This window comes from Mastomys coucha, unplaced genomic scaffold (genome assembly GCF_008632895.1).
Source record: "Mastomys coucha isolate ucsf_1 unplaced genomic scaffold, UCSF_Mcou_1 pScaffold13, whole genome shotgun sequence".
NCBI classification, from domain to species: domain Eukaryota; kingdom Metazoa; phylum Chordata; class Mammalia; order Rodentia; family Muridae; genus Mastomys; species Mastomys coucha.
In genome coordinates, this window is record NW_022196895.1 from 53414888 (window position 1) to 53440189 (window position 25302).

The window sequence follows — 25302 nt, forward strand, 5'->3', positions numbered from 1 at the left end:
GTTGTCCGTAGTCTGTGCTACCATCCATCTTTGAGAAGATTTGGAGGTAGTGTCTAGGAAAGTAAAGAAAGACTTCTACAGTGTGCTAATTAGTAGTCGCAACAACGGGAGCCAGGAAAGTAAAATTTCTGTGTCCCCCAAACTGTCTCCAATAATAACATGATTCCACTTCCTCTGAAAGCAGAGCCCTGGACCAGTGCCCTGTGCATCCCTCTATCTGGATCATTTGTTCTCCAGAAAGATCATTCTTTTCTAGAAATTCTGTAGTCCCTCTTCTAGGCTCATTAAGACCTGAGTTTGATGTCAATAAAAGTAACAACCAAGGTCCAATCATAGACAAAAACAGGAAGGGATGGAGTGGTCCAACTCATTTGACTATTTGATGTTTAACCACTCCCTTTTTAAAAAGCCATATGTATTGCGTAAAACTGGTTTTGCCTTTAATGATTTTACCATCAATGAACAAATTGAGTTACTCTTTTACAAGTCAGACCTACTCTTCCTTTCCATGTGCTAATGGCTAAAATATAGTATGGTTTCTCTTCTCTTTGATGTTCCTAACCAGGAACCTGTTTCTTTCCATGGTTGGCATCTGGGAAGCATTTCTAGTTCCTCCTAGATTTGGTTCTGTCGTGAACTTTAGCATGGCCTCATAATCTCATCCTTTTATTCTGAGAGCTTTTGAACTGTTGCACAAGGGATGTAATATCAAAGAGTTTACCCACTGCTGAACTTGAGAATAAAGTCTACAATTTCCTGGGTCTTTTTCCATGCCTGTATTTTCGTGTCTTGAGCCACATTGACTCCCATCCCTGGCTATCCAATTCCTGACCTCATCTCTTCTAGTCTCTGTGTTTTCTTCCTGGAAAGTCTGGGTTGCTTTCTTCATGACACCATGCTGGCACAGCACTAAGAGTTCAGACCAGAGTTAGCATTTTGGCCTGAAAACACTGGAGCTAGCTTTCTGCCACTGGTTGGGTGTGGCCTCTTTAAGTCTCATAACCAGTCCCTGGTGCCTGGTTTCCTCAACTACAAAATAAGGCTGCTAGCAAGAGTCTCTAACACATTTATTTCTTATGATGACCTCATGTGTTAGTGAGCATAAAACATATACAAAAATGACTGTGTAATTAGTATTAGCTGTCGATAACTCTCCAGGGACATGTGCATCTCACTTTGGAAAGAAAGTGAACCATTATTTATGTAAATTTGAGGAACTCTAGTTCTTTCAGAAAAAGAATATATAATAAAAATAAAATCTTGGGGCTATGGAAATGACCCAGTCGATATAGTGCTTGCTTTGCAAGTACAGGTACTTGAATCTGACCTCCATAAACCACACAAAAATGCTGGGCTAAATGATGCATGCTTGTAATCCCCAGATGCATGTTTGTAATCCCCAGATAAAAGAGGAGGCAACAGGTGGACTGCTGACTAGCCACCCTAGCCTTCTAGAGATGCTCCAACCCTGTCTCATTAAAAAAAAAAAAAAAAAAAAAAAAAAAAAAGTAGCGGACAGTGTCTGAGGATTATCTCAGGAGGTTGTCCCCTGACCTCTATACAAAAATATACAACAAAGAACAAACAAAACCTCCATATATGATACACGTGTCTATGTAAATATTAAAACTTCTTATCTGTATTCTATCTTGAGTTTAGTTCAAGTTAAGATGTGTAGATGGCCTTATTCAGCTCCCAGGACCCTCCTTCAAGTTTTATGTCCACAGTTTCATAATCTTAGTTACAATCCACAGCTTCCAGGGATGGAGTACCGACTGCGTTTTGCCATTCTGGTCTAGGGATGCCTCAAGAGGACTAGCAAACAAGGCTCATTTTTGCTGAAGAATGATGAAAAGATGGCCTCTGAAATTCTAAGATGCAGATAGAGTTGGCATTGCTCCTGTAAGGATCAAATTCCATTGTGAGATTCATCAACTTGCAAAAGCTAAAGTGTTGCTAACTAAGTGGTTTATGTGGCTGGGGGAATTAGACACTAATAAAGCATATAAAGATATGAGTAGAAATACCATGTGACCAGAGAAGACGCAAATCCTTGGCTCAGTGAAGCCTTCTACCAAGCCCCCTCCTGATTCCTAGAGTGGTTCAAGCCAGGAGTTTCTATCTGGAGAACATTTCTTTGAAGAAGATTCTCTCATGGCAGGAGACTAAGAAGACCCAAATAAGACCTCTATACATGGAGTGAAAACTAGACTGTATTCATCTCACTAATCTACTTGCTACCTACTTGGATCCCTACCTAAAGAATAATAGCAAAAGAATTTTAAAAGGGTTTAGCCGATAACATCTGTCCGCTGGATGGAGGGCAATTGTTTATGATGTTAGGATTGGTTATAAAATAAAAGCCTCACGGATTATAGAGCCTGGCATCAATGCAGCCGCCTGGTTCTGTCATTTTTTTTCAAGTGGTTTTATGATCACATCTAATCTCCTTATCTTGCAGGTGAAGTCATCAGGGACAGTCCATAGACCTGGACAAGGGCTCCAGGCAGAGAAGGAAGGGAGTGCCAAATGTGGCTACATTCAAACACTTGCTTGACTGAGCTCCTTTACTCAGGAAAGGATTTCCCCTAGAGAAAGAATATTTGGGGAAAAAATCCTCACTGAGGATGCATCTTGGCTATTAGAACATTTGTCTAGCAATACTCCATCCTCAGCACCTCTTGAGGATGTGATCACCGTTTGTGATCCTCTCAAACATACTCATATAACTAATACCTAAAGATAATAGCTGCCTTGATAGGGCACTGTGACTAATTCCCACACGGGTTCTCCATGAGTCGTGGACATACTTTACTACCCAGAACTCTAAACCATTCTCCTATGAAAGGACCTTAAGGGAAAGCAGAGCCCACTCTCTAAGCCAACCAACTTATCACTTCCCAGCTTCCCTTACAGCCAAGGAGAAGAAAATATGACCAGACTGGTGTGTACCTTCCTGAGTCTGTGAGTTGGAAATTGGAGATGCAGAGATGGAGACTGGAGAAATGAAGTGGGGAGCGGCAAACTGCACCTTGCAAAACAGCAGAGTCAGCAGAAGCCATGGCATGCACCTGTCACCTCAGTGTCACCTGTCACATGTGGGGGTGTCTGAGACTCTGCTGGAGGATCCTGTAGTTGTCTAGCTACTGCCCATCTCTTCTTGTTGGGTCCAGGGCTGTAATCGTCACTCTCTGGGGTTTTTTGGCCATAAATTCTTTCTCTTGTGTTAGTTTCTGATTTACAACGGTGAACCACTTATCAGAGAGTAGGAAATGTCCCTGAGAAATGTTATTAAATGGGACTATTTGCTCTCCTGTCACTACACAGACAGGGATGCCTAAGTCTTCTGAGACAATATTCATGTAGCTTTGAGTCCAGTCCTCTCTCACCATCTCAGGAATCTTAGATTACCAACTATTCATTCCTTTCTTGTATGCTTAAATTACATCCTTTTAACTTGATCCTTCTTGTCAATATTTGAACAAGATTACAAAGCTTGGGTGAAATGAAATGGCTTGTCCGGATTCCACGCATCCATGTAACTGCGTCTCTACCTCAAGGTTTACCAACTGGTGTGCCAGAGAACTTCGTGTTCCAGGAATTGGTTCTAGATGGGCTGTGATATGTCGGGGGTTGTAAATATTTATGGTTATAAAAAATTAAACCAGTTTTATGGCCATTCAAAACTTAACAGTTGAAATTACATCTGAACACTAGTTCTGTGTTTCCTTCTCTAAGCCTTAAAGTCAGGAATAACTATTTTGTGTGGGGAAAAAAATGCTTTCTATAACAACCAATTCAGGCTTCAAAGATCACTGTTTCTTCTCCTTCACTTTGCCTTCTCTTACTAAAGACAGTTTGGTTTACCCAAAACCTATCATCCCTCTGAGGACACCACTCTCCTTTGCATTTGGTTTAGTTACTCTAATCTTTGCAAAGTTTAGAGCACAAAGGATATGTCTAACGACTCCTTTATTTTTAATCATGGTAAGGCCAACAAGAATGTAGAGTTAGTTCCTGAGAGAGACACCCGTTCAGCCTCACGAGAGAGAGATTTCTACAGTATTTTCTCATATTAAGAAAAGATGGGGTACAAATGAGGCAAACCTAAATCATGCATATACAATCCCAGGAGACGTGGTAGTCTTAAGAGCCGCACATTTCAGTGACATCCGACTCTATGTCACCATCCCATTATTTATTACCTTGAGTAACCAACTCTAGTGAACCTCAGCTAAGCCTGTAGTCATCGTTGGAGCTCAGTGTTAAGCTTCATTCTTCAGTTTGAAACAGTGAGCTGAAAACTCCGATAGGGTTTCTGTGGTGGTGTCTTGAGGCAGGAGATTGCTTTTTGTTCAAGAAACTTGAATCTTCTCTCTCTCTTTTGAGGGCTTCATATGATTGCTTCAGGGCCCATCCACATTATAATATTCTTTACTTAAAGGCAAGTGATTGTAAATGATAATCATATCCACAGGTAAATTTATGTCACCATCTGAGCTTGTGTTTGACCAAACAATTAGACAATGTAATCCAGCAAGGTTTGTGTCCCCGGTTAACCCTCCGTGTGGTAGCTACCAGGCTGCTTGCTTGTATTATGAGAACATCAAAAGCATCTTCCCAATGAGTTGTTCTATGTGAGAATAAGATGATACATGACAAGTACCCAGAGTGATGCCTAGTTTAGAGTATATGCTGGATCCCTGTCAGCTGCTGTAATTAGTAAATTATAAATGTTGTCATATTGATCGCTCGCATAAATTATTTCAGTTCCCTCTTACTGTTCTCGGCATCACCCACAGGGCTCCTATCTGTCTCCACAGCCTCTCACTCTCTCAACTGGACATCTCCTGGGTTTCTTCCAGACTCTCCTCTCATCCTTTGTCTCTCTATCACAAAACTGTACACATTCTGTTTAATCCAATCCAATGTGCTTTTGTCCTATTTAGACCTATTAGCATCTTTTCTTTCATATCTCCTTATACTATGAAGGAAGTTTCCAAGTTTCCAATATCCTTAGTGAAGTGACTTCTTTTATAAAAATCTATTTGGATGTATGTCCCTCCTTCATGACAGTTGTTAAAGTTGTCGATGGAGTGTACATGCATTGGTTTTAGTATGCTTTCATAACTAAACAGACTAAACACTACCTAACAGACTCTGAACACGATCAAGGGACTGCGATTTTCCCATTCACCCCAGTATTCATTTGCTGAGTCTATCTGTGACAAACAAATGCGTGCTTCACCTATCTCTGCACCAAGCATTTGCCCACTCCTAATCTCAATCTGCAAAGGCTGCAGAGACAAACTATAGGCTCACCCTGTGCATTCACAGTGATCCTCCCACAGCTAGAAGAGAAAAAAGTCAAATCCGAGATGTGCAACTGCATTTAGGTATTCCTGTACTATTCTAATTTTAGAGGGTTCTTACATAACTTACATATTTTCCCTCACACACATACCCTAATCATATGCCAGCTTATTAAGTCTGTTATATCTATCCTATGGTTTCATATACATATACATACATACATACATACATACATACATACATACATACATACACTTTCATTACCATGGCTTTCATTCACTCTCGATTTGCTTTTACGTAATTCTACTTCAGACTTGTTCTATATCTATATATTTTTTTTTCTTTCTTCAAGTCTAAGGATCTATGCCAAGGACTTATAAATACCAAGCAAACACTCTACCAACTCGGCTATATTCCTGTATACGAGTTTAAAATATATTTACATGTGAACTATGATTGTAGCCGAGTGATAGAGAGTTTAACTAGGAGGAATGTGGCCCTGGATTCAATTCATAGCCATTTAAATGCCATGCACATACACATGTGGCACATACACAAACCCTATGCCTCTACATATACATATACATACATATGAACATTTGAATATGCAAAATACTTTCAGACTCTTATTAGTAGTAATAGGATAATTGCTTGGTGGGAGTTATGTTCTTGTTTGGATTCTATCTCTCTCTCATCCTTTGTTTTTTCCTTTTGAGACAGAATCTTATATATCCCACGCTGACCTTAAACTTTACATGTTGCTAAGAAGACCGTGAGCCCCTTACGCTCCTGCCTCTACCTCCCAAATGCTAGGACTCTAAACCTGGGACTCCCTGCCCAGCTCTTGGGTTGCTTTTTAAGTAAGAAAAATCAACAAACCTCTTAAAGCTTTTAAAAGGAGAGTTCCTTAAAGGATTCTTTAAGCAACCACTTTCAACCTTGCTTTGAACTGGAGTCACAAACCATTTAATCCGTGTGAGTTTATTCATCCGCTTATAAACCCCAAAGTGGTGTCAAATTTTTCCATTTGGCACTGGAAAACAAGAAGAGGCACTTGTCTCAGATCTTGTCGCTGTCAGAGGTAAAATAAAAATGGACTTAGAATTCTCCTGGTAGGTCTCTTTGAAGCTTACGGAGATAGCATGACTCTGAACAAGGCAGGCATAGGAATTTTCTTTAGCTAGTGTGACCTGGGAAAGTTATCAGCAGTCATGAGTGAGAACTGAGAATAGAAGAAAGAAGTGCTGTGCTCAAGAGGAGGGAGAATGTGCTGGAGTTCTGAGCGTCTGGGTGCAGATTGCCTGTCATAACTATGTCTCCATCCTTACACTAAGAAGTCTAACTCTCTTTATCTTTTATGCATATGGGTATTTCTCCTGCATGTATGTCACTGTGTACATGTAGTGCTGTACCCAGAGAGGCCATTAGATCCTCTGGAACTGGAGTTACAGATGGGAGCCATCACGCGGGTGCTGGGCATCCAACCTGGGTCCTCTGGAAGAACAACCAATGCTCTTAACCCCTGAGCCATTTTTCCCATCTACTGCGAGCATGAAAACCACTCTCAGAAGTCAGACTGTCGACATCCCAGAAAATGTTGACATCACTCTGAAGGGGTGCACAGTCATTGTGAAGGGCCCCAGGGGAACTCTGCCGAGGGACTTCAATCACATCAATGTAGAGCTGAGTCTTCTTGGAAAGAAAAAGAAAAGGCTCCGGGTTGACAAATGGTGGGGTAACAGAAAGGAGCTGGCCACTGTCAGAACCATCTGCAGCCATGTTCAGAACATGATCAAGGGTGTCACACTGGGCTTCCATTATGAGATAAGGTCTGTGCATGCTCACTTCCCCATCAATGTCGTTATCCAGGAGAATGGGTCTATGGTTGAAGTCTGAAATGTCTTGGGTGAGAAATGCATCCACAGAGTTCGGATGAGGACAGGTGTTGCCTGTTCTGTCTCTCAAGCCCAGAAAGATGAATTAATCCTTGAAGGAAATGATATGGAACTTGTTTCAAATTCAGTGGCTCTGATTCAGCAAGCGACAACAGTTAAGAATAAGGATATCAGAAAGTTTTTTGGATGGCATCTATGTATCTGAGAAGGGAACCATGCAGCAGGCTGACAAGTGAGGCCTCAGTTTTCTAACTCCACTAATAAGATCCTGATCACAAGTACAATCTGGGCTCTTTGAGGACAATAAAGGACTTACATATTGAAGAGAAAAAAAAAAAAAAGAAGTCTGACTCTATACGATGATTTCCAAAATCAGAGATTCCTCTGCTTTAACTACTAAAATTGGCCCACCCAAATTACCTGGACTCAGGTTTTATGGGAATATCTCCATATGCAAATTAGTGGAGATATCCCTACTCTCAGAGACTCACTCCTGGTTGCATAAGTGCCCTAGTGTGTGCAGGCACACTGCTGTTCACAGAGTGCTCCTGCAGCTTTTGTGGCCAGCATCTGGATCTTTCCCCACAGATTCTCCTCACCTTAGCCTCCACAGGACTTACCAGGAAGCCTAAAGTGCAGATTAAAATCCCATCCCAACTTTAATTGAAGCTGACTTAGAGAGAAACTTGAGCCTATATGTTCAGTAAATTCCCCCGACACACACACTGTGTGTGAGATGAAGATAAAAGAGGGAAAATCTTGGCATTTCTATTTTGAAAGAGTAGATGAAAGAAAGACTACACCCAACTAATAGCTTTTCACCAGTTTCCTAGTCTAGTGCACTGGATTATGGCTGCATAAGGACCCCAGCCTCCCTGCTGTCATTAGGTTTATGTTTCTAAATAAAACCAATGCCAGACACAACGGCAACCTAAGCCGACTTCATAAGACACGGGAAGGCTTTAGGTCAGACGTCTAAGAAAAAGCTACCTTATAAATCGGTGATTTAAAACAATCACCATAAAGCTACTGGATGAGATATAGGAGAAACAATTAAGGACACTGATAGAAGACAGAATTGAGATGAGACCCTGTAAGCAAAAACGCAACAAAAGCCAAACCAGACAAAAGAGCCTTTTGCTCCAGTTTGGGTGTGATTTGTCCCATAGAGTCTGAGCAGTTCAGACATGGTTCCTAACCTGGCGATGTTGAGAGACGAAGTGTCTTTTGTAGAGCCCTTGAATCACCCGCCGTACATTCCTCAAAGGAACTAGCAATGTCCTCTTAGGACAGTAAACTAATCCTGTGAGAAGGTTATCATAAAATAACAAACCTGGACACTCCTCTTGGCTTCCTGTCTAGCGATGTGATCTCTCCTTCTTGCACAAACTCACACCTTTATGGCACCATCCACCATAAAATTCTCAGTAGAACGGAGCAAGTTGATACCCTTGACCTTTCAAACCTATGAGCTAAATAAACCTCTCCTCTTTATAAAGTACCCAGCCTTTAGTCTTAAGCTATAGTTAAAACAATTATTGAAAAGAGGATTAAGTCAAACTAAGAAATGTCTTCATAGCAAAGAAAATAGTCAACCAAGTGAATGAATAGTTGGGCATCAGATAAAGGATTAATATGCAAAGAACTAACACAGAAATCTCAACAGCAGAATACCCCAAACAATCCCATTAAAATGGCCAAGTAATCTAAACAGACATTTTCTCCAGAACAGATATATAAATATTAAAAAAAAAAAAATGCTTAGTATCACTAACCATCAGGAAATGGGATATCAGTCATCTCATCTCATTTATAGTAACTTTACCAAGAAAACAGATAAGGATGAGAAGGAATAGAAACCCATTCACTCCTGGTAGAAAACAGTGTGGTGGCTCATATAGGACAGGATTAATATGTCATCTAGGAATCCTACCACTGGGTGTACATCCAAAAGAGACAAAACTGATGCATCGACGAGGCACACATACTTCCATGGTTATGGAAACACTACTCTTGGTAGCCAAACTACGGCATTGCCTAAAGTATTTATCAATAGATGGATCAATAATAAAAAATGTTAAAAATATACCCAATTAAATATTATTCCTCTGTAAAAAATAAAATCATATCATTTGCTGCAACATGAACAGTACTTCAGGAAACAGTTAAGGTGAAATAAACCAGCCATGGGAAGACCAATAATTCATGCCCTTGGTAATATGTGGAAGCTAAAGACACGAGCTCATAAGGAGAAAATAAGATAGTGGTCTTCAGTGTCAGGATAGAGACCAGGGAGGGTGAAGAGAAAGACTGAGTAACAAGTGTCTTAAAAATACAGTTACATAGGAGAGCTGGGTTCCAATGGGCTACAACACACTAGGAAGAGCATAGTTCATAATAATTTATTATTTATTCAGCAAGAAAATAGAAGTTTGGAAGTTTAAAACATAAATAATAAATAATGAAAATACTAATTCGCCTGATTTGATCCATGTACATTATATTACATAAGTCAAGAAATAAGCATATCATACCCCAAATGCATAGAATTAGTGATCTGGGTGTGACTATACATGCTTGTAATTCTAGTACTCAGGAGACTGAGGCAGGAGGATCCCCACAAGTTCAAGTATATACCAATAAGAATTACCAGAATCATGCAATGAGATCTAAGATGACTTCTAATTCCTTCCCATTTTGAAAACAATTTTTTAATTGATTACAAAGGCAAAAAATAAAGTATTTGGGGAAAATTCAAATGAGCTTTATAATATAAGATAAAATGATTCAGTACACCTATAAAATTATTATAATTGCTGTACTATTATGATCACCATTTCAAGAACTATTCTCTATGAGGAAAAGCCCAGGAGGCCTCAACCCTACATAAAGAACTATAGGCAACTAAGGAATGCTGAGAGTGGGAGAAATAGCTCCCACACACACAACGCCAGCCCTGAGTCAAATGATCAGCCCTGAAAACATACAAGTAACATATGTAGACTGAGCAGGTTACATTTAGGAATACACACACATATGTAAATATATACATATAATATATGTATACATATACTTACATATACATATGCATATACACATACACATACATTTACATATGCATATAGGTATCAATAACTTAATGAAAAACTAGGTCACAAATTTGAAAGAAAGCAAAAAGAGGTATATCGGGTAATGTGGGAAGAGGAAAGGGAAGAGAGAAATGTTGTTATATAATCTCAGAATAAATATTTATATGGAGAGAGAAGAGGGCGAGAGAAAGAGATCCTCTACACAATGCAACAGTGGAACAAATCTATGTGCTTAGATGAATCAATGGTTAAATAAAATAGTGCCTAGGGCCAGGTGATTTAGAGTGCAAAGGCTCTGATACAAGTCTGGTAACCTGAATTTGATCCCTGGGACCCACATAAAAGTAGAAGAATTTTTTTTTTTTTACATACAATTGTCCTCTCACCTCTATGTATGTGGCATGCACACCTCCCAAAACACACAAATACACACACACACACACACACACACACACACACACACACCATGTTAAAGAAAAGAAAGCATATAACCTACTCATGCCATAGAATTTTATTCTTCTTTAAACGTGACAAGACTTCTAATCCGTTTCAGTATGAGCAAGCCTTGAAGATAATGTGCTAAGCCATCATCTTTTTTTTCCACGAGGTAACCAAAATAGTCAATTCATAGAAACAGAAAGAGAAATTATGGCTGCCCAGGGAAGAAGAAAAGAGGAAATGAAAGCTCTAGGTTTTGCAAGATGGAAGAGACCTGGAAATTGGTAGCCCATGACATCTCTGTACTTGACGCTACTGCACTATCTGCTTCCGAGAGGTTAAGACTATGGACATGCTGCGCTCTCCATTGCAAGGTGCACTTCTCCATTACACTGCTGATGGAGAAGACTCACCTATACATGCAGAACCAAGGAAGAGAAAACAGAAGTCAGCATCAACTTTGACGTGTGGCATTTGAACAAAATAAAGGGGCATCTTGTTAGTCTCCTCATTCATTTTTGCAATAAAAAGCATGTCTTGCGCATACCCTGAATTTTGGCTTCATACTTGCCTGGTTGGCTGGTTCTGGTTCAGCCTTACTCTCATCCAAGAGTTTCAGATTCAGTCTTTGGTACCCAAGGATGTATTTCTGGGCACCGTTCTGTCAGGCTAGTGTTGCTTTCACTATTTCAAACGAGTATCTGGATGTTCAATTCTAAACCAGAACTCGGTAAATATGGTTCCCATAGTAATGCAGTTTTCTTTCTGTTCCTGTGATAAACACCATGACCGAAAATCAACTTGGGAAAGAAAGGATGCATTTCAGTTCACAGCTTACAGTCCATCATCATCCAGTGAAGCCAAGGCAGAAAGCTGGAGCAGAAACTGAAGCAGAGGCCATGCAGGAACACTACTTACTGCTTTGTTCCTAGAGCCAGCTCAGCCTGCTTTCTGATATATCCCAGGATCACCTGCCTAAGGGTGGCCCTGCCCACGGTGGGCAGGGCCCTCCCACATCAATCATCAATCGGTGCTCGTAGGCCAATCCATTGGAAGAAAGTTCTTCATTTAAGGTTTCCTCTTCCTAAGTGACTGTTGTTTATGCCGATTTAGCCAGACTTGACAAACATATATCAATTTTCTGGGTCAAGAGGAAAACAGGTAATTTATCATGAGTCTGTTGTGAAATCTTCAGCCTTTTATTGACAAACAACTGGCATGATTATCCCTAAATCTTACTATCTCTGACTCTGGGAAATTGTGGCATAACGAGTTAGAGATGTGGCAAGTGATACTCAGCCAAGTCCACACGGTTCCCTCCCTGCTGCTATCCTGGCACGTCTAAGGCAAGGGTGTGTTGATGGGAACAGGCATCGAGACCTACTAGTCATGATTCCTATAGCCAATTACAGATCTTTACCAAGGAGTTCAGACTCCTGTACAATCATCACCCTGATAGATTTGTAATGGAATTAGAGGAGGCACCTTGTAGAGAATAAATTAACAGGTCAGGAAGACCCCCTTAAGACCCACAAAGCCAAGGAATAATTTCCATCTGATGAGTTGTTTTCTAGCAAGAGTATTTGTTTAGACTTGTTAAAATATGCAATCTGAAACTTGCTAATACCTCCAAAGCCAAAGTTTACCTCACCACCAGCATCCTCCCTCGCTTCCACACCTCATGCTCTCGCCACAGGTGCCGAGCGCATTTTTTATCAGGTCATGCTGGGCAAACCAATTCACACACAGGACAAATGTTGAAAGTAACTTGCTTTAAGCACTATTTTAAAACAGCTATGCATAAATCCCAACAGTTTGATCTCAACACCAAGAAATGTGATTTCATGAGGCAAACCAGAGAGTTTCTCTAAATAGTATTGCATGAATTTATTGCTGAATGTTGAGACCTGAGTGCTGCGCTGTGTCTTCAGAGAAGAAAGGATAAGTTTCAGGAGATATAATGAATGGCAAGCCAGGGTGACTCCTTCCCTCACCTCTACTCCTTTATCTTCCACAGTTTTTATTTTTCAAGAACTTGGACCTCTCTGCATTGCCCGTGCTGGCCATGAACTCTGGGCTCATTTCATTCACCTTCTTGAGTCTTCTGAGAAGATGGGACTCCAGATGTGCATCACACTGCCCTCAATCACCCCTAAGACTCCAGATGTGCATCGCACTACCCACAATCACCCCTAGGACTCCAGATATGCATCGCACTGCCCACAATTACCTCTAGGTTCAGGGAACTCTACTTTCAAAGAGCACTTGCAGTAAACCTGCTAATAAGTCTTTAGCTCATTGGCCCCTATGAAACTATTTTTGTTCCAGATCCATCAGATCAAAGCAACTGAAAATTTAAAGAACTGACAAATTACTCATTTAATTGTAGCTATTAAGTAGATGACTTGCAGCTTTTACGATAAAATTATGTACTAGGATGAGTCACTCTCAAGAATTGACTGGGATCTCAGAAATTCCTCCTGTAAAGAATCAAAACTCAAAATAATAATACAGGCAGTTAGACTCGTAACGCATACATTCCTCAACAATTTCTAAACCACTCACCGTTACACATTTTAACATAAAAAAAAACTTTTCACATGAGAGCCTACGGGTTTCATTCTGAGCCTAACCCATAATTGTTCCCGTCTGAGAGAATTACAGGAATGGAAATGGAGAGGAGCCTAAGGAAAAGACGTTCCAGTGACAGGCCCAAAGGGATCCAGCTCAAGGGGAGATCCCAAGGCCTCAACTATTACTGAGGTTATGGAGTGCTCACAAAAAGGGACCTAGCATGACTGCCCTCCAAAAGATCCAATAGGCAGCTGAAAGAGTCAGATGCAGATATTTGCACCCAACCAATGGACAAAAGCTGCTGACCCCTGTGGTTGAATTAGGAAAGGCTGGAAGAAGCTGAGGAGAAGGGCAGTTCTGTAGGAGCACCAGCAGTCTCAATTAATCTGAACCCCCGAGATCTCTCAAACACTGGACCACCAAACAGATAGCACACACCAGCTGATATGAGGCCCTCAACACACGTACAGTAGAGGATTGCTGGGTCTGTGTTCATTCAGAGATGATACACCTAACCCTCAAGAGACTGGAGGCCCCAGGGAGTTTAGAGATCAGGTGGGGTTGGGGGGGACATCTACGTGAAGACAGGGGGGCTGGGGAGGAGTTGTGGGATGTGGGGCAGTCAGAGGATGAATTGGGGGGGAGCAATGGAATATGGAGTGTAAAACATAAATTAACTTATAAAACTTTTTAGAAAAGAATTTCTGTTGTAAGATAGTGACTGTTTGGAAATGTCGCATTGCATGGGGAAACAATGTACACAGAGAGGCAGTCCTCACTTAGCTGCTCTCTCTGACTTCCCTGTGCATTGTCTGCAGGTGTTTGTGCTCCACAGTCACCGTCCCCAGCCTAAGACTACTTTTCTCTTTTCTGCTTGAATTTCTTGCCCACTGCAAAAGTGTTTTAAGGTCAGCACGTGTACTTGTCGTGCAGGTGCCCTCTGTTGCTTACCACTTTGGGGCCAAAGTGGAGTGTGTAAAAAGAGCCACTGACTGGGAATATCTATTTGACTAGGCTGTCTGAATTACAGGAAGAAACCTTGAAAGGCATTGAAGAGCTTGATGCTTAGGTCTTGGTTTTCCAGCCTTTGGATGCATTCCTTTGCTTTGGGAGGCAAGGTGGATCACAGGTGGCCAATAGCTGCTGATTCACTTCTAGAAAGAAACCCTTTCCTCAAGTGTAAACAGAGTGGCAAAGTCCTGGGGGAGAGGGGAAAGATAAGATAAGATCTGCCCAATTATAAAGTAATTGCATAGCGAAGTGCTTCATTATTTTGTGACCATGTTAAAGGAACTTCGTATGTTTCTCACAAGGCAGATAAGGGAATTCATTTTCACCAGTGAATAATCTCTCCTCCCTGGTTTCTGATCTTTTCCACCCACGTCACTTGGGGCTATTTGCTAATGACCCCAGCACCTGTAAAGGTGCGGCTGAGAAAAATGAAATTGCTTCATGTATAGCTTGGGCCCTTTGGGCTCTCTCTGTCCCCAGGGAGAATTGGCCTGAGAAGCAGCTTCCTACGAGGCTCTGTTAGGTGTGACAATGCACCTCTCTCTTTTCATAGGGTGTGGTTTGAAATGGTGAGACCAAGTAGACTTGGCATTCACAGCACTGCCCGCCCTTTCATCTTGTCAGATCCCCTTGAACAGTTTGATTTCTTCTTGCTAGACTCAGGCAAAATCGTAGTTACCATTCAATAGCTTCTTTATCAAACTTCACGATGTGTCAGCTTGGCTGATCTTTTCTGCATAAGAAACTGAGGCTGTGTTGCACAAAGAAAGAAAAGGCCAACCTCCCCCCTTGATCTCAGAACATCTTGGACAGTGTAATAGAACACATAGCCTAACATGGGAAGAGCAAGTTTGCTGGTGGATATGGACCCTGTTTGTTTCTTGTGGTGGGCAGTGTGAAGTGCTGGTCTTTGAACGTGCGGCCTCCAGCATAATACGCAAGCAGCCTACCACTGAACTATGTCTCCAGCCCAGAGCTCATTTCTTTCAAGTTACCAAGACGTTAGATACTATCACGAGTAAGCTCTCTCCCTCTCTGTCCCCTCCCTTCCCCTCCCCCTTTTTCTCCCTCTCCCCTTCCTTTTCCCTACCTTCCCCTCCCCCTTTCTCTCCCCCTTCCTCTTCCCTTCCCTCCCCTTTCCTTCCTCTCCCCCTCCCCTTTCTCTTCCCTCCCCTCTCCCTTCCCTCCCTCTTTCCTTCCCCTTCCCCCTCCCTCTCCCCTCTCTCTCTGTATGAACACCTGTGCACACTTTCATGGAGCCCTACTATTTCTGATACTGGAGCCTTAAACTTGACGAATCTTAGGCACAGCTCTATGTTCCAGTCTTACAGATCCAATTGCTCTTAAGCTCGTATAGACAGAAAGCAACATAATATTGATATAGGAAAAGGGACAAAGATGAAGAGTGGGGACCCCTGACTCTTGAGACCTGCTTCCTGCAGTTTTATTAGCCACAAATAGGAGCAACTTGCTGATTTTCGTCTATGCTTACTTCTAGTACTAGGACTGCAACTCGACTCCAAAAGAACACCCAAATCTATGTTATTCTAGGATTTGATGGTCCCATATGGCTTTCCAGGTCTCTTTCTGTGGTCAAGTTCATAGTGTTAGGATTCCACAGTCAGGAACTACATACCACTTTTCTTTCCATTAGAAAAGTGTAGACTATGAAGTGCTCCATGCTAGGCATGGCACAGAGTTCTGTGTGCAGTTTACCTCAGGGATAGATGGTACAATGTAAACAGACCACATGCATTTGAATCTTCACACTCTGAGCAATTCCCTTTAATCTTTCTGTGACTCAGTACCTGTATCTAAAATAAGACTAACAATTGTCCAGTCACATCGAATGGCTATAAATATGAAATGAGCCAATGCATATTAAATTCCCAGAGCTATGCCTGGTGTACTGCGAAGGGTCAATAAGTATTCATTTCTCTCTAGAAAATTCCCGGCAATGGGCTGTATGCCACAGGAAGGGAAGGGCAGCTTATTGTCTTTAGTGCAAAAATTTAATATACTTCTTTTGTTAGAAAGTATTCCCTAATCATGGAAATTCTTTCCAAAGCATATAATACCTCCTTAGTTTGTATTCATCTGTAATTTCTATTAACTAGCCACTTAAATTGGTGTTCTGGAAGCTAGAATATAAACTGGAAACCTCTCATATCTATAAAAAATTTTTTTCTCACAGGGAAAAGAAATTGATACTTGATTTTTAGAGCAGTCCTTTGCCTGTTCAAAGTTCAGTTGTTTGCTGAACAAACAACAAAAAACAACTTTTTTGAGATTTGGTAATTTCAAACTGACTAAGTTTGGGGAGTAATTAAAATGTATTGTGTAGGCAGAAACTCCCACTTCAATATTGTATAGATGTTCTCCCATCAAATGAGAGAGTAAAAATAACAAAATTAGAGGATATTGTGAAGAACTAGAAAAAATGTTGATTCTGATTTTGGAATCTGACTCTCTTGGCCCAGCATGGCCTTCAACAAGCACCTATGCCATGCTGAGCCCTGGGACCTATAGCAACTGCTGTATAGCAATGCATGGCCTTCAACAAGCACCTATGCCATGCTGAGCCCTGGGACCTATAGTAACTGCTGTATAACAATGCATGGCCTTCAACAAGCACCTATGCCATGCTGAGCCCTGGGACCTATAGCAACTGCTGTATAGCAATTCTTCGATTACCAGCTAACTTTCAGTTTTCATTTGTGTTTTTCCTTCAAAATACTTTGTAGGAGAGTTTCATTTGACTAACCTCCTCTGCCATGCCATATGACTCAGAAATGTGATGTTGATTGCCAGCTAATAAAGAAACAATAGATAGATGATAGATAGATAGATAGACAGACAGACAGACAGACAGACAGACAGACAGACAGACAGATAGATAGATAGATAGATAGATAGATAAAAAGAAAGAAATGTGATAATCCCCTTACAAGAGCAACAAAGGGACGTTAACAACAGCTTGTCCACGTTATTAGCTGGACTTATCAAACCTTTCATTGAATTTCTAGGTTCTCTAGGAGTTACTACAGCAACCATCTTACAGATGCCTCCCCATATCACTCCAAAACCAGTTTTATATACATGTCTGTTAAGTTAACAGACTTAATTAACTTATAAGACATAAGTGGTGCTATTGATTAAACCTAACAATGTGCCCCATTGCTTTGGGAAGAAACCGGAAAAGACCTTGGTTCAAGTCCATCTTCCTACTTAGTCTATGACAACGATTAGATACAGTGGGACTCAGATAGCTCAGTTTTCTCATCTACCCGGAAAGACATGAGTTGAATGACAGTTACGTTTCACGAGTGAGCAGTGGGAATGCTGGTTCAGGGCTGGAGGACATGCTTGCAATGCAGCATGAAAGAATCTCTAACCATGGCCTACATATCCTGGGAAGAACAGGCCATGCAGTTGTGGTTTCCTTGGACTGTGATGAATAAAGACGCAAGAGAAGATGTGCAGTTGACACTTAAGCCAAGCTCTCCCCTCTACACTTTCACTCATTATTAACCGGAAAGGAATTGAAAGGAGAGATTTAAGTCGGCATTCTGCATCCAAATCCAATTCTGCCCTACATTATTGGTAGTGAGCATGTTATTAGTGGCCATCTGTAGACAACATTTTCATGATGTAAGAAATGAAGGTGAGATAAACCAGGTAGATTTCAGACACAGGGGAACTATTTGCTGTTGTGGAGATGAGAGTCTTGTCCCGGGAAGATGAACTTGGAACCTTCTTCAACTCGCTCCACATAGGCATCAGGACAGCACTGGCTGGAGAGAGGACTGAACTGTTCACACGTCTGTTTTTAGGAAAGAAAAGAAAATCAAGGCAACCATGTAGAAAATTATAAAGAGAAAAGTCTTGTTTTCAAATAACTATAGATTCCTGTCTTATAAAGAGTGAAAGAGACATCTTTTCAAAAGATGTATTCATACATTAGTGAAGGGTTAAGCCATGCCCTGTGTGTTTCAAGTAAAAACAATAAGATACCAGTCTCCTGCAAATGAGTAGGAGACACATCTATATGTTATCTCATTTGATTACAACAGCAGGGATGGAGCTTGTCAATGACATGTGGCTGACCCAGTTTCTCATGATCATTAAGTGACAAGGCCCAGCTGCATAATACAAGGCTGTGATTCAAAGTATGTGGAAATACCCCAAAATTTAAAATATCACCAACAGTTCTGTGTTGAAACTCCTCTATAAATAGTTCCTGGGCTATTTCTTGACTTGTTATAATGCAAGCCATTCAGCAATATGATACAGATAAATATTTCCCTTTCAAAACATTGCACAAATACATGATTTCCTCCTTTTTTCCACCCTTTGGGAGAAATAGGAAAACAGTAAAGTAATAGGAACTTAGCTCCAAGCGATACGAGCTTTCCTATCCTTTCAGTAATGACTAAAGAGAGTACCCTGTTACTAAGGAGACAATAACAGACTCCATTAGATTCAAGCACAAATCTTGGGTTGCCTGGCTAGTGAATGCCAAGAAAAGCAAAGGAAAATATTATCATTGTTTAAATCATTTGATGTCCCTGACTAATAAAAACACATTAGCAAATTGAATTCTTTGAACTGCCCAAACGGCTCAGTTAAAGCTGTGCATTGGTACCACACTGCAGTTCTGTCTGGAAAGGGGGTGGATAGGGAAGACGAAGATGCTAAACTATTCTAAAGCGTGTTTAAATAACTAAAAGTTTCCACTAGAAACCTTGGCAACCAATCTAGGTTTGTTGTTGTTGTTGTTGTTGTTCAATTTTTAATGTAAATTTAATTTCTCCTAACCTTTTCTCTGTAGCTAAATAACAAAATCAATGTTTGAGTTATATCATCCATGAACTCTGAATGAAGCACAGATCTTCTTATCCAGTTTCTCACGAATGCCAAGTTCATCTTTAAAATGTCCCTGGTGACTCTAATCCTCCCCCCACACACACACACACACAAGCTTCAAGGCTAGCATCTCCTTACCTGTATTGTGCCCTTTCTGTGCGTGAGAGGAGCCAGAGGTGGAAAGAACTGGGGAGTAAGCCAAACTCAGAATTACCTCTTGACCCAGCTTCCAGAGTAACTGTGGGCCTGCCTGGAGATGTTCCTCCTGTCTCTGCTTGATCACCCCAAAGCAGCACGTCCTCGCCAGGACCCATCCCACCTTATTATGGATGCAGCTCCGATTGTTGGGAGTGTTTTCTCATGTCCTGCCAAAACCTGCCTCCTCATGTTTTCTCCCCATTGTTCCTCATGGTATCTCTAGAACAACATGATTGACTCAACTTCCTCTCCCCTGGAATAGTCCCTCAGATAACTGGAGTCAACTGTCACGCCTGCCCTTGGATACTGGTTTTTTTTTTTTTAGGGGAGGGGTTCCTCTCCAAACAAAACAGCCTTGATTTCCCTATTAGGTCATTAGGCAAGCAGACAAATGTTATAACAATAAGAAAGGTTGACACATAACTTCCATAAGAGAAGAACAATATAGTTTAAAAGTTATATTTTTTTAAAGTAAAATGTGTTGAATGAATGGTCGAGGGGTTGGGGGCATACTTTAGAGGTAGACTCATTCTTAGTGTAGGCAGGGATCTAAACTCTAATACCAAGAAATAGAAACAGAACCAACATGGGGAAAGGTTGAGATGCATTATGTCTATACCTTGGGCTCCTGCATTCTACTGTCTTGTCAAAAATACCAATGTGACTTTCTCTAACTAATGAATATCATGTCAGCTCAACTGTTATATTTCACCAGCCCTCACCAGGTTGCTTTTATTTATTATTTTGCTTAGCTATGATCAATGTCTACTTTATGAAAAAGCCTCTAGAAGAAAATACTTATCTTCTTACAAACAACTAGAAAGTGAATATAGACCACTAAGAATTAACAAAATATTCACACATCTATAAGGAAGGAAGATCTCAAGTTTGAAGCCATCCTGAGATACACAGCAAGACCCTGTCTCAAAGAAGGAAAAAATAAAGGTGGGGAGTTTTTTAAAAGAATCATGAGAAAAGTAAATCCCCAAGCATACAGAAACACTAGAACCTTGTCCTACTGAACAGCATCTATAATATGTCAAGGCTCTAGAGTGATCCCTCTGTCCTTCTGTGTCTCCTGTCTGTTTCTCTGCCAGTTCATCACTTCTTCTAATTTTGTGTGTACCTTGCTTCCATCAGCATATCCAATCCCCAGCACTTCACCATGCATTTCATTATTAGGTCTTTTTCTACTTACAGCTCACCCTCCCTTCTTTTCCCCTCTCGATGTCTATCTCTTCATTGCCTCTACTTCTTCAGTGTTCACGTCTGTGTTCTATCTTCAAAGTTCTGGGTTATAAAGGCATGGTTCTGAGTGTAGAGTACTCTTGAGAGAGCAACAGGAAAAGGCAGCAGGGGCCTCGTACCTCCCAGATGCCACTGCTGCTGCCCTGGAGTGGACAAGGTCTTTAGGAACAAACTGACTGAAGCCAGGTCCTGAGAGGGAGAGACACAGGTCAGCAGACAGTTGACTGAGAACATGTTTCCTGACACACTCCCTGAGCAGCCCAGTCTCTTCTGGAACTAATCTATTTCTCAAGGCGAATCATGAATGGTTTCCGTGATTAGCTACTCAGGATCGGGGAAGAAGGTAGAAGGTTTTACTGATCTTGATTTCAGCAGCCAGCCAGCCAAGTGCACAGTTCCTGATAATTAGGGGATGTGTCATCGTGGAATGAGGAAGGTTGCTGAGAAGTGAGGGTACCTGGGCTGTGGACCGCCAAGGGTACACCCTGCCATATGCCACCTCTCTGGTTCCCTGGAGAATGACTCCTTTGCTACCACACTTCTGAATTGGTCCTTTGCTTTTAGCCATCCTTTGGCTGTTAATTAAGATTTCATGGTGTTCTTCTCATCCTGTGTTAAGTCTGAAAGTCAGTCCATCTCTGTTTTTATTTCTCAAGCCAGGGTCTCTTGTAGACCACCCTAGCTTTGATCTCTGATATGTAGTTGAGACTAACCCTGACTTGATACCTATGCGTTCCCGGGGACTGCTGGGGTGATGGGCATGGGCTCCAAAGCCAGACTTGACAATCTGCCCTTGACTTTGCTTTCCCAAGCAGGAGATGAAACCCTTGGCTTCACGCATCTGCTTTCCCACTTCCCTACATCCCCAGCCCTATCACCCATATTGAGAACCTGAGAGCTGCGTCTCTCTAACCCTGTCTTTGACCTCATTGACTTCACTGGCTTTCCACTCGGAGAGCTGACTCCCCGTGACCTGAGCGCTTGCCCTTCAGAGGGCAGGGAAGAGTAGGTTCTTTCATAGTGAGCATTCCTTTCCCTATCTCAAGATTGGTGTCCGACAAGCAATGTTATTTGTTCGTTTTCTGGGTTTCTTAATTATCAGCCACAAAGAGTTGGCAAGGTAAGCTGCCCAGTGGAAAGGCAGCTACCCAAAAGCAACAGGACTGTGCGAGCGCAGCACTCGTCCTAACAAACAGTGACTCCAACTCTTGCAGCTAAGTCCAGTCCGGACAAACCAAATCCACTTTGGAATCCATAAACGCTCAAAGTGAATCCTTAGTTATGGAAATACTGCCCAATAGCGCTCCCAGGAAGGTTCAGACCAGAGCAGGTTCCTGTATTTACAACGCCAGAATAAGTATCCGCAAGCATCTACATTTCCACACTTTCTGGTAACAACACGAATTCCAGAGTCTATTTGAACACGGATAAAATTCAAATGGGGGAGGGGGAGGGGGGGACACAGGACTCCTCATCAGTGCTCTGGTTCTGACTCTGCTCACAGACTGAGGCAGAAACCCAATCCTCGGAGCCTTAGCATCTTCGGAGTCAAAACTAAGGACAAGAAGAGGTTTCTAATTGCCTCTATTCAAAGTAAACAAACCACAGGTTTCGGGTCCAGACTGAACTCCCTCCCCCTGTACCCCTCCCCCCTTTAAGAGAGTTTAAAAAAAAAAAAAAAAAGCTGATGTTGCAGAGTGGAATTAGATGAAGAGTCCTTGCTAAGCAGGACTTAGAAGCAGTGTTTTCCCAGACACCATTAATTCCTTTGATCCCTCTGATGCGTCTGCCGTCTCCAGTGACAGGAAATTCTTATTTTTTTAAGAAACTAAAGCACAGAAAGGCAGTGAAAAAGCTACAAACTGATTTGGCAATAGCTAAGCAAGAGGCCGCCATCACTGTCCTGGAACTCAATGAGAAGATAATGACCCTCTGTGAAGGAAGGCCTTTCCCTAGAGGTCAGTATTACCCCGTGACAGGCGCACATCGGCCCCTCGTTCTGGGTGATGCATATAGATTGTTTGGCAGCAAAGCAAAATGCCAGGTTCTATGCTTGGCAGCATTCCGGCCTAGCAGTCTGCCAGTCTGGCCTGGCCTGGTTCTGTTAGATCACACATGCGTCGAGGTAGCATAGGAGCTTCGAACTCCAGGCTGGATTTGCTTTGACCTTTTGAAAAGGAGATAATGACTATGCAATTGTAGAGGGGATGTCTCCGTATGGGGAGAGCTGGGCTGAGATGCACCTAAGAAAAGTCACTGGGGGATAAGCTGGGTGGCAGAGAGGGAAGGGCAGGAGCCTAAGCAAAAGGTCAGGGCACTTCCAGGCCTGGAGCTCTAGAACAGGGCCAATAGTTTGTTAAAAAAATAAGTGCCTGTTGGCTAAGACAGTCACAAAGAAAGAAGAGATTATTTCTTGCCAGTAGAGAAATAAAGCAGGAAGCAACCGGGAATGCTATTTGGGAATGAAATTGCTGGGTAATTCGGAGCAATCATAATAGCTCTATAGGTGTATAGGTGGGCATGTGTGTATATACAGGTGCATGTGAAGGCCGAAGGTTGATACCACAAGCCTTTCTCTAGCGCTGCCTCCTTGGGTTTTTTTTAAGATAGGGTCTCTCACTGAGCCTGGAGTAACTGTTTCGGCTTCACTGGCTGGCCAGCAAGCTCAAGATGTCACAGACATGTGCCACTTGGCCCAGCTTTTTATGTGGGTGCTAAGGGCTCGAATTCAGTACTGTGTACATTAGTGTTTAAAGGTTTTTGTGGTGCTGTTTCAGACAGGGAGACCATCTTGCATAGCCCAAGTTGGCCTTGAGGTTTCAGTCCTCTCCCATCAGCCTTCAGATGCCATGATTGCAGGCATAAGCCCCCATGCCTAGCTTTACACTGAATTAGAAAAACTAAAAGGACATCTGCTATCAAGAAACTATAAGCACACCAGGAGGGACAAACAAAACAAAACAAAACAAAAACACCCAAAGTGTCTTCAGTAACAATAACTCAAGTTAGTATTCAATAGTATGTGCTAGCTTACTGAGAACTTCGCTCATGTTTCTCAGAATAACTATAGGATGAGTATATAGACAGACTCCATCAGAGTGACAGAAGCTCAGAGACCAAGGACATTTTTCTCTTTGGTATATAGCAGCTCGGTTCTGGCCAGTGATCTCAGGGGAAGCTCTGGCTGCCAAGGGCAGAGGTCGTTATGTGATGCGTGCTTTCTCGGCAAAGCCGGGAACATGCCTTACTCTGGCTTCCTTTCTTACTCATAAGTAATGCTGGAAAAAGAGAAGCAGCTTGGGAACAAATGGCGAAGGAAGCAGTGGGCGATGTGGTGGCATCAGAAAGGGGACACTCCCAGCATCCTGACTCCAGGGTAAAGGCTTACATATGAATTTGGTTTTCTTTCTCTTTTGTTTCCTTCAATTTTTCAAGACAGGGTTTCTCTGTGTAGCCCTGGCTGTCCTGGATCTTGCCCTTTAGTCCAGACTGGCCTCGAACTCAGAGATCCTACTGCCTCTGTCTCCCAAATGCTAGGAGTAAAGGTATGTGCCACTACTACCCAGCTGGTTTGCATCTTCAGTTCTGAATTTCCCAGAATGCAACCAATAGATGCATCATCACATGATCACCTCAAAACACACAGAAAGACAAGTATTTTCTTTTTCATCAAAATAGCATAGGAAGAACTTTTTGACCAACACAAATGCTCACAAAATTCACGAGAGAATGTTCTTGTCGAGTTAAAGGTCATTACATGAGGCACCATCCCAGAGAACCAATAGCCATGTAAAAGAGGCCAGCAGTCATGCTAGAGCACTGGAGGACAATCTCCAGCTTACTTGACACAATCTTTCCACTTCTCAGCTTCTTGGTAAACCTGCTTCAGAAGCATTAATACAAACCTGTCTAGTTCCAATTCTTTTCATTTTGGCCCAAATGGTATTTTGTGCTCTTTAGAACTAAATTGGGTTTCTAAATAGTTTACTTGTAATCATTTGTTTTCAATTAGCATATAAGTTGTTAGATATCACAATATTTTCAAACAAAGTCTTTAAGGGCATGGGATGCTTCATGAATTTGCATATCATCCTTGTGTAGGGGCCACGATAATCTGCCTTCTATGGCTCCAGTTTAATCTACATGCTTCTGAAGTAAGTACACCTTGGAGATTCTAATAGGCCAAAATTTAAATAACATTGAGGGGAAGAAAATAACAAACTGCCTTTGTGATCTGATACATTGGTCAAAGGATGTAAATACAATTTTAGAAGCCATTAAAAGGCTATTGTGGACCCACAGTTGCTTTTATTTGGTGAGAAAACTGAATCACTGGACTGTCAGTAGGTTATTTATTTATTTGTTTGTTTGTGTGTGTGTGTGCAACCCTGTATGAATGTATGTGCCATGCATCTATCTGCAGGAGCCCGAAGATGTCTGATCCTCTGGAACTGGAGTTCCAGGCTATTGTGAGTTTTCATGTGGGTGCTGGAAACCGAACCTGACCAGATGCAGGTCTGCTGCAAGACCAGTAAGTGCTCTTATCCTCTGAGCCACCTTTCTACCTCCATTTCAGTCAATATTTATTGTGTAAAAGGATATCCAGGAGTTTTAATGGCTTGTGTGTAGCCACAAAGCAGCTAGCGCTCTCTCTCTCTCTCTCTCTCTCT

At 41.8% G+C, this 25302-nt stretch overlaps 1 protein-coding gene, 1 non-coding gene and 1 pseudogene across 2 annotated transcripts in view; 2 read left to right on the top strand and 1 right to left on the bottom strand.

Annotated features, from left to right (window-relative positions):
• Ccdc192 (coiled-coil domain containing 192) overlaps positions 1 to 25302 on the top strand; it is a 197464-nt gene that overhangs the window by 107771 nt on the left and 64391 nt on the right. The window contains 1 exon segment of the mRNA XM_031365736.1: positions 22458 to 22590. Within this exon segment, the coding sequence (XP_031221596.1) occupies positions 22458 to 22590 (133 nt within the window).
• LOC116087193 lies at positions 6854 to 7444 on the top strand (annotated as a pseudogene).
• Positions 24689 to 24793, bottom strand: LOC116087852. Its single transcript, XR_004117647.1, has one exon. It is a non-coding gene; the product is annotated as a U6 spliceosomal RNA (small nuclear RNA).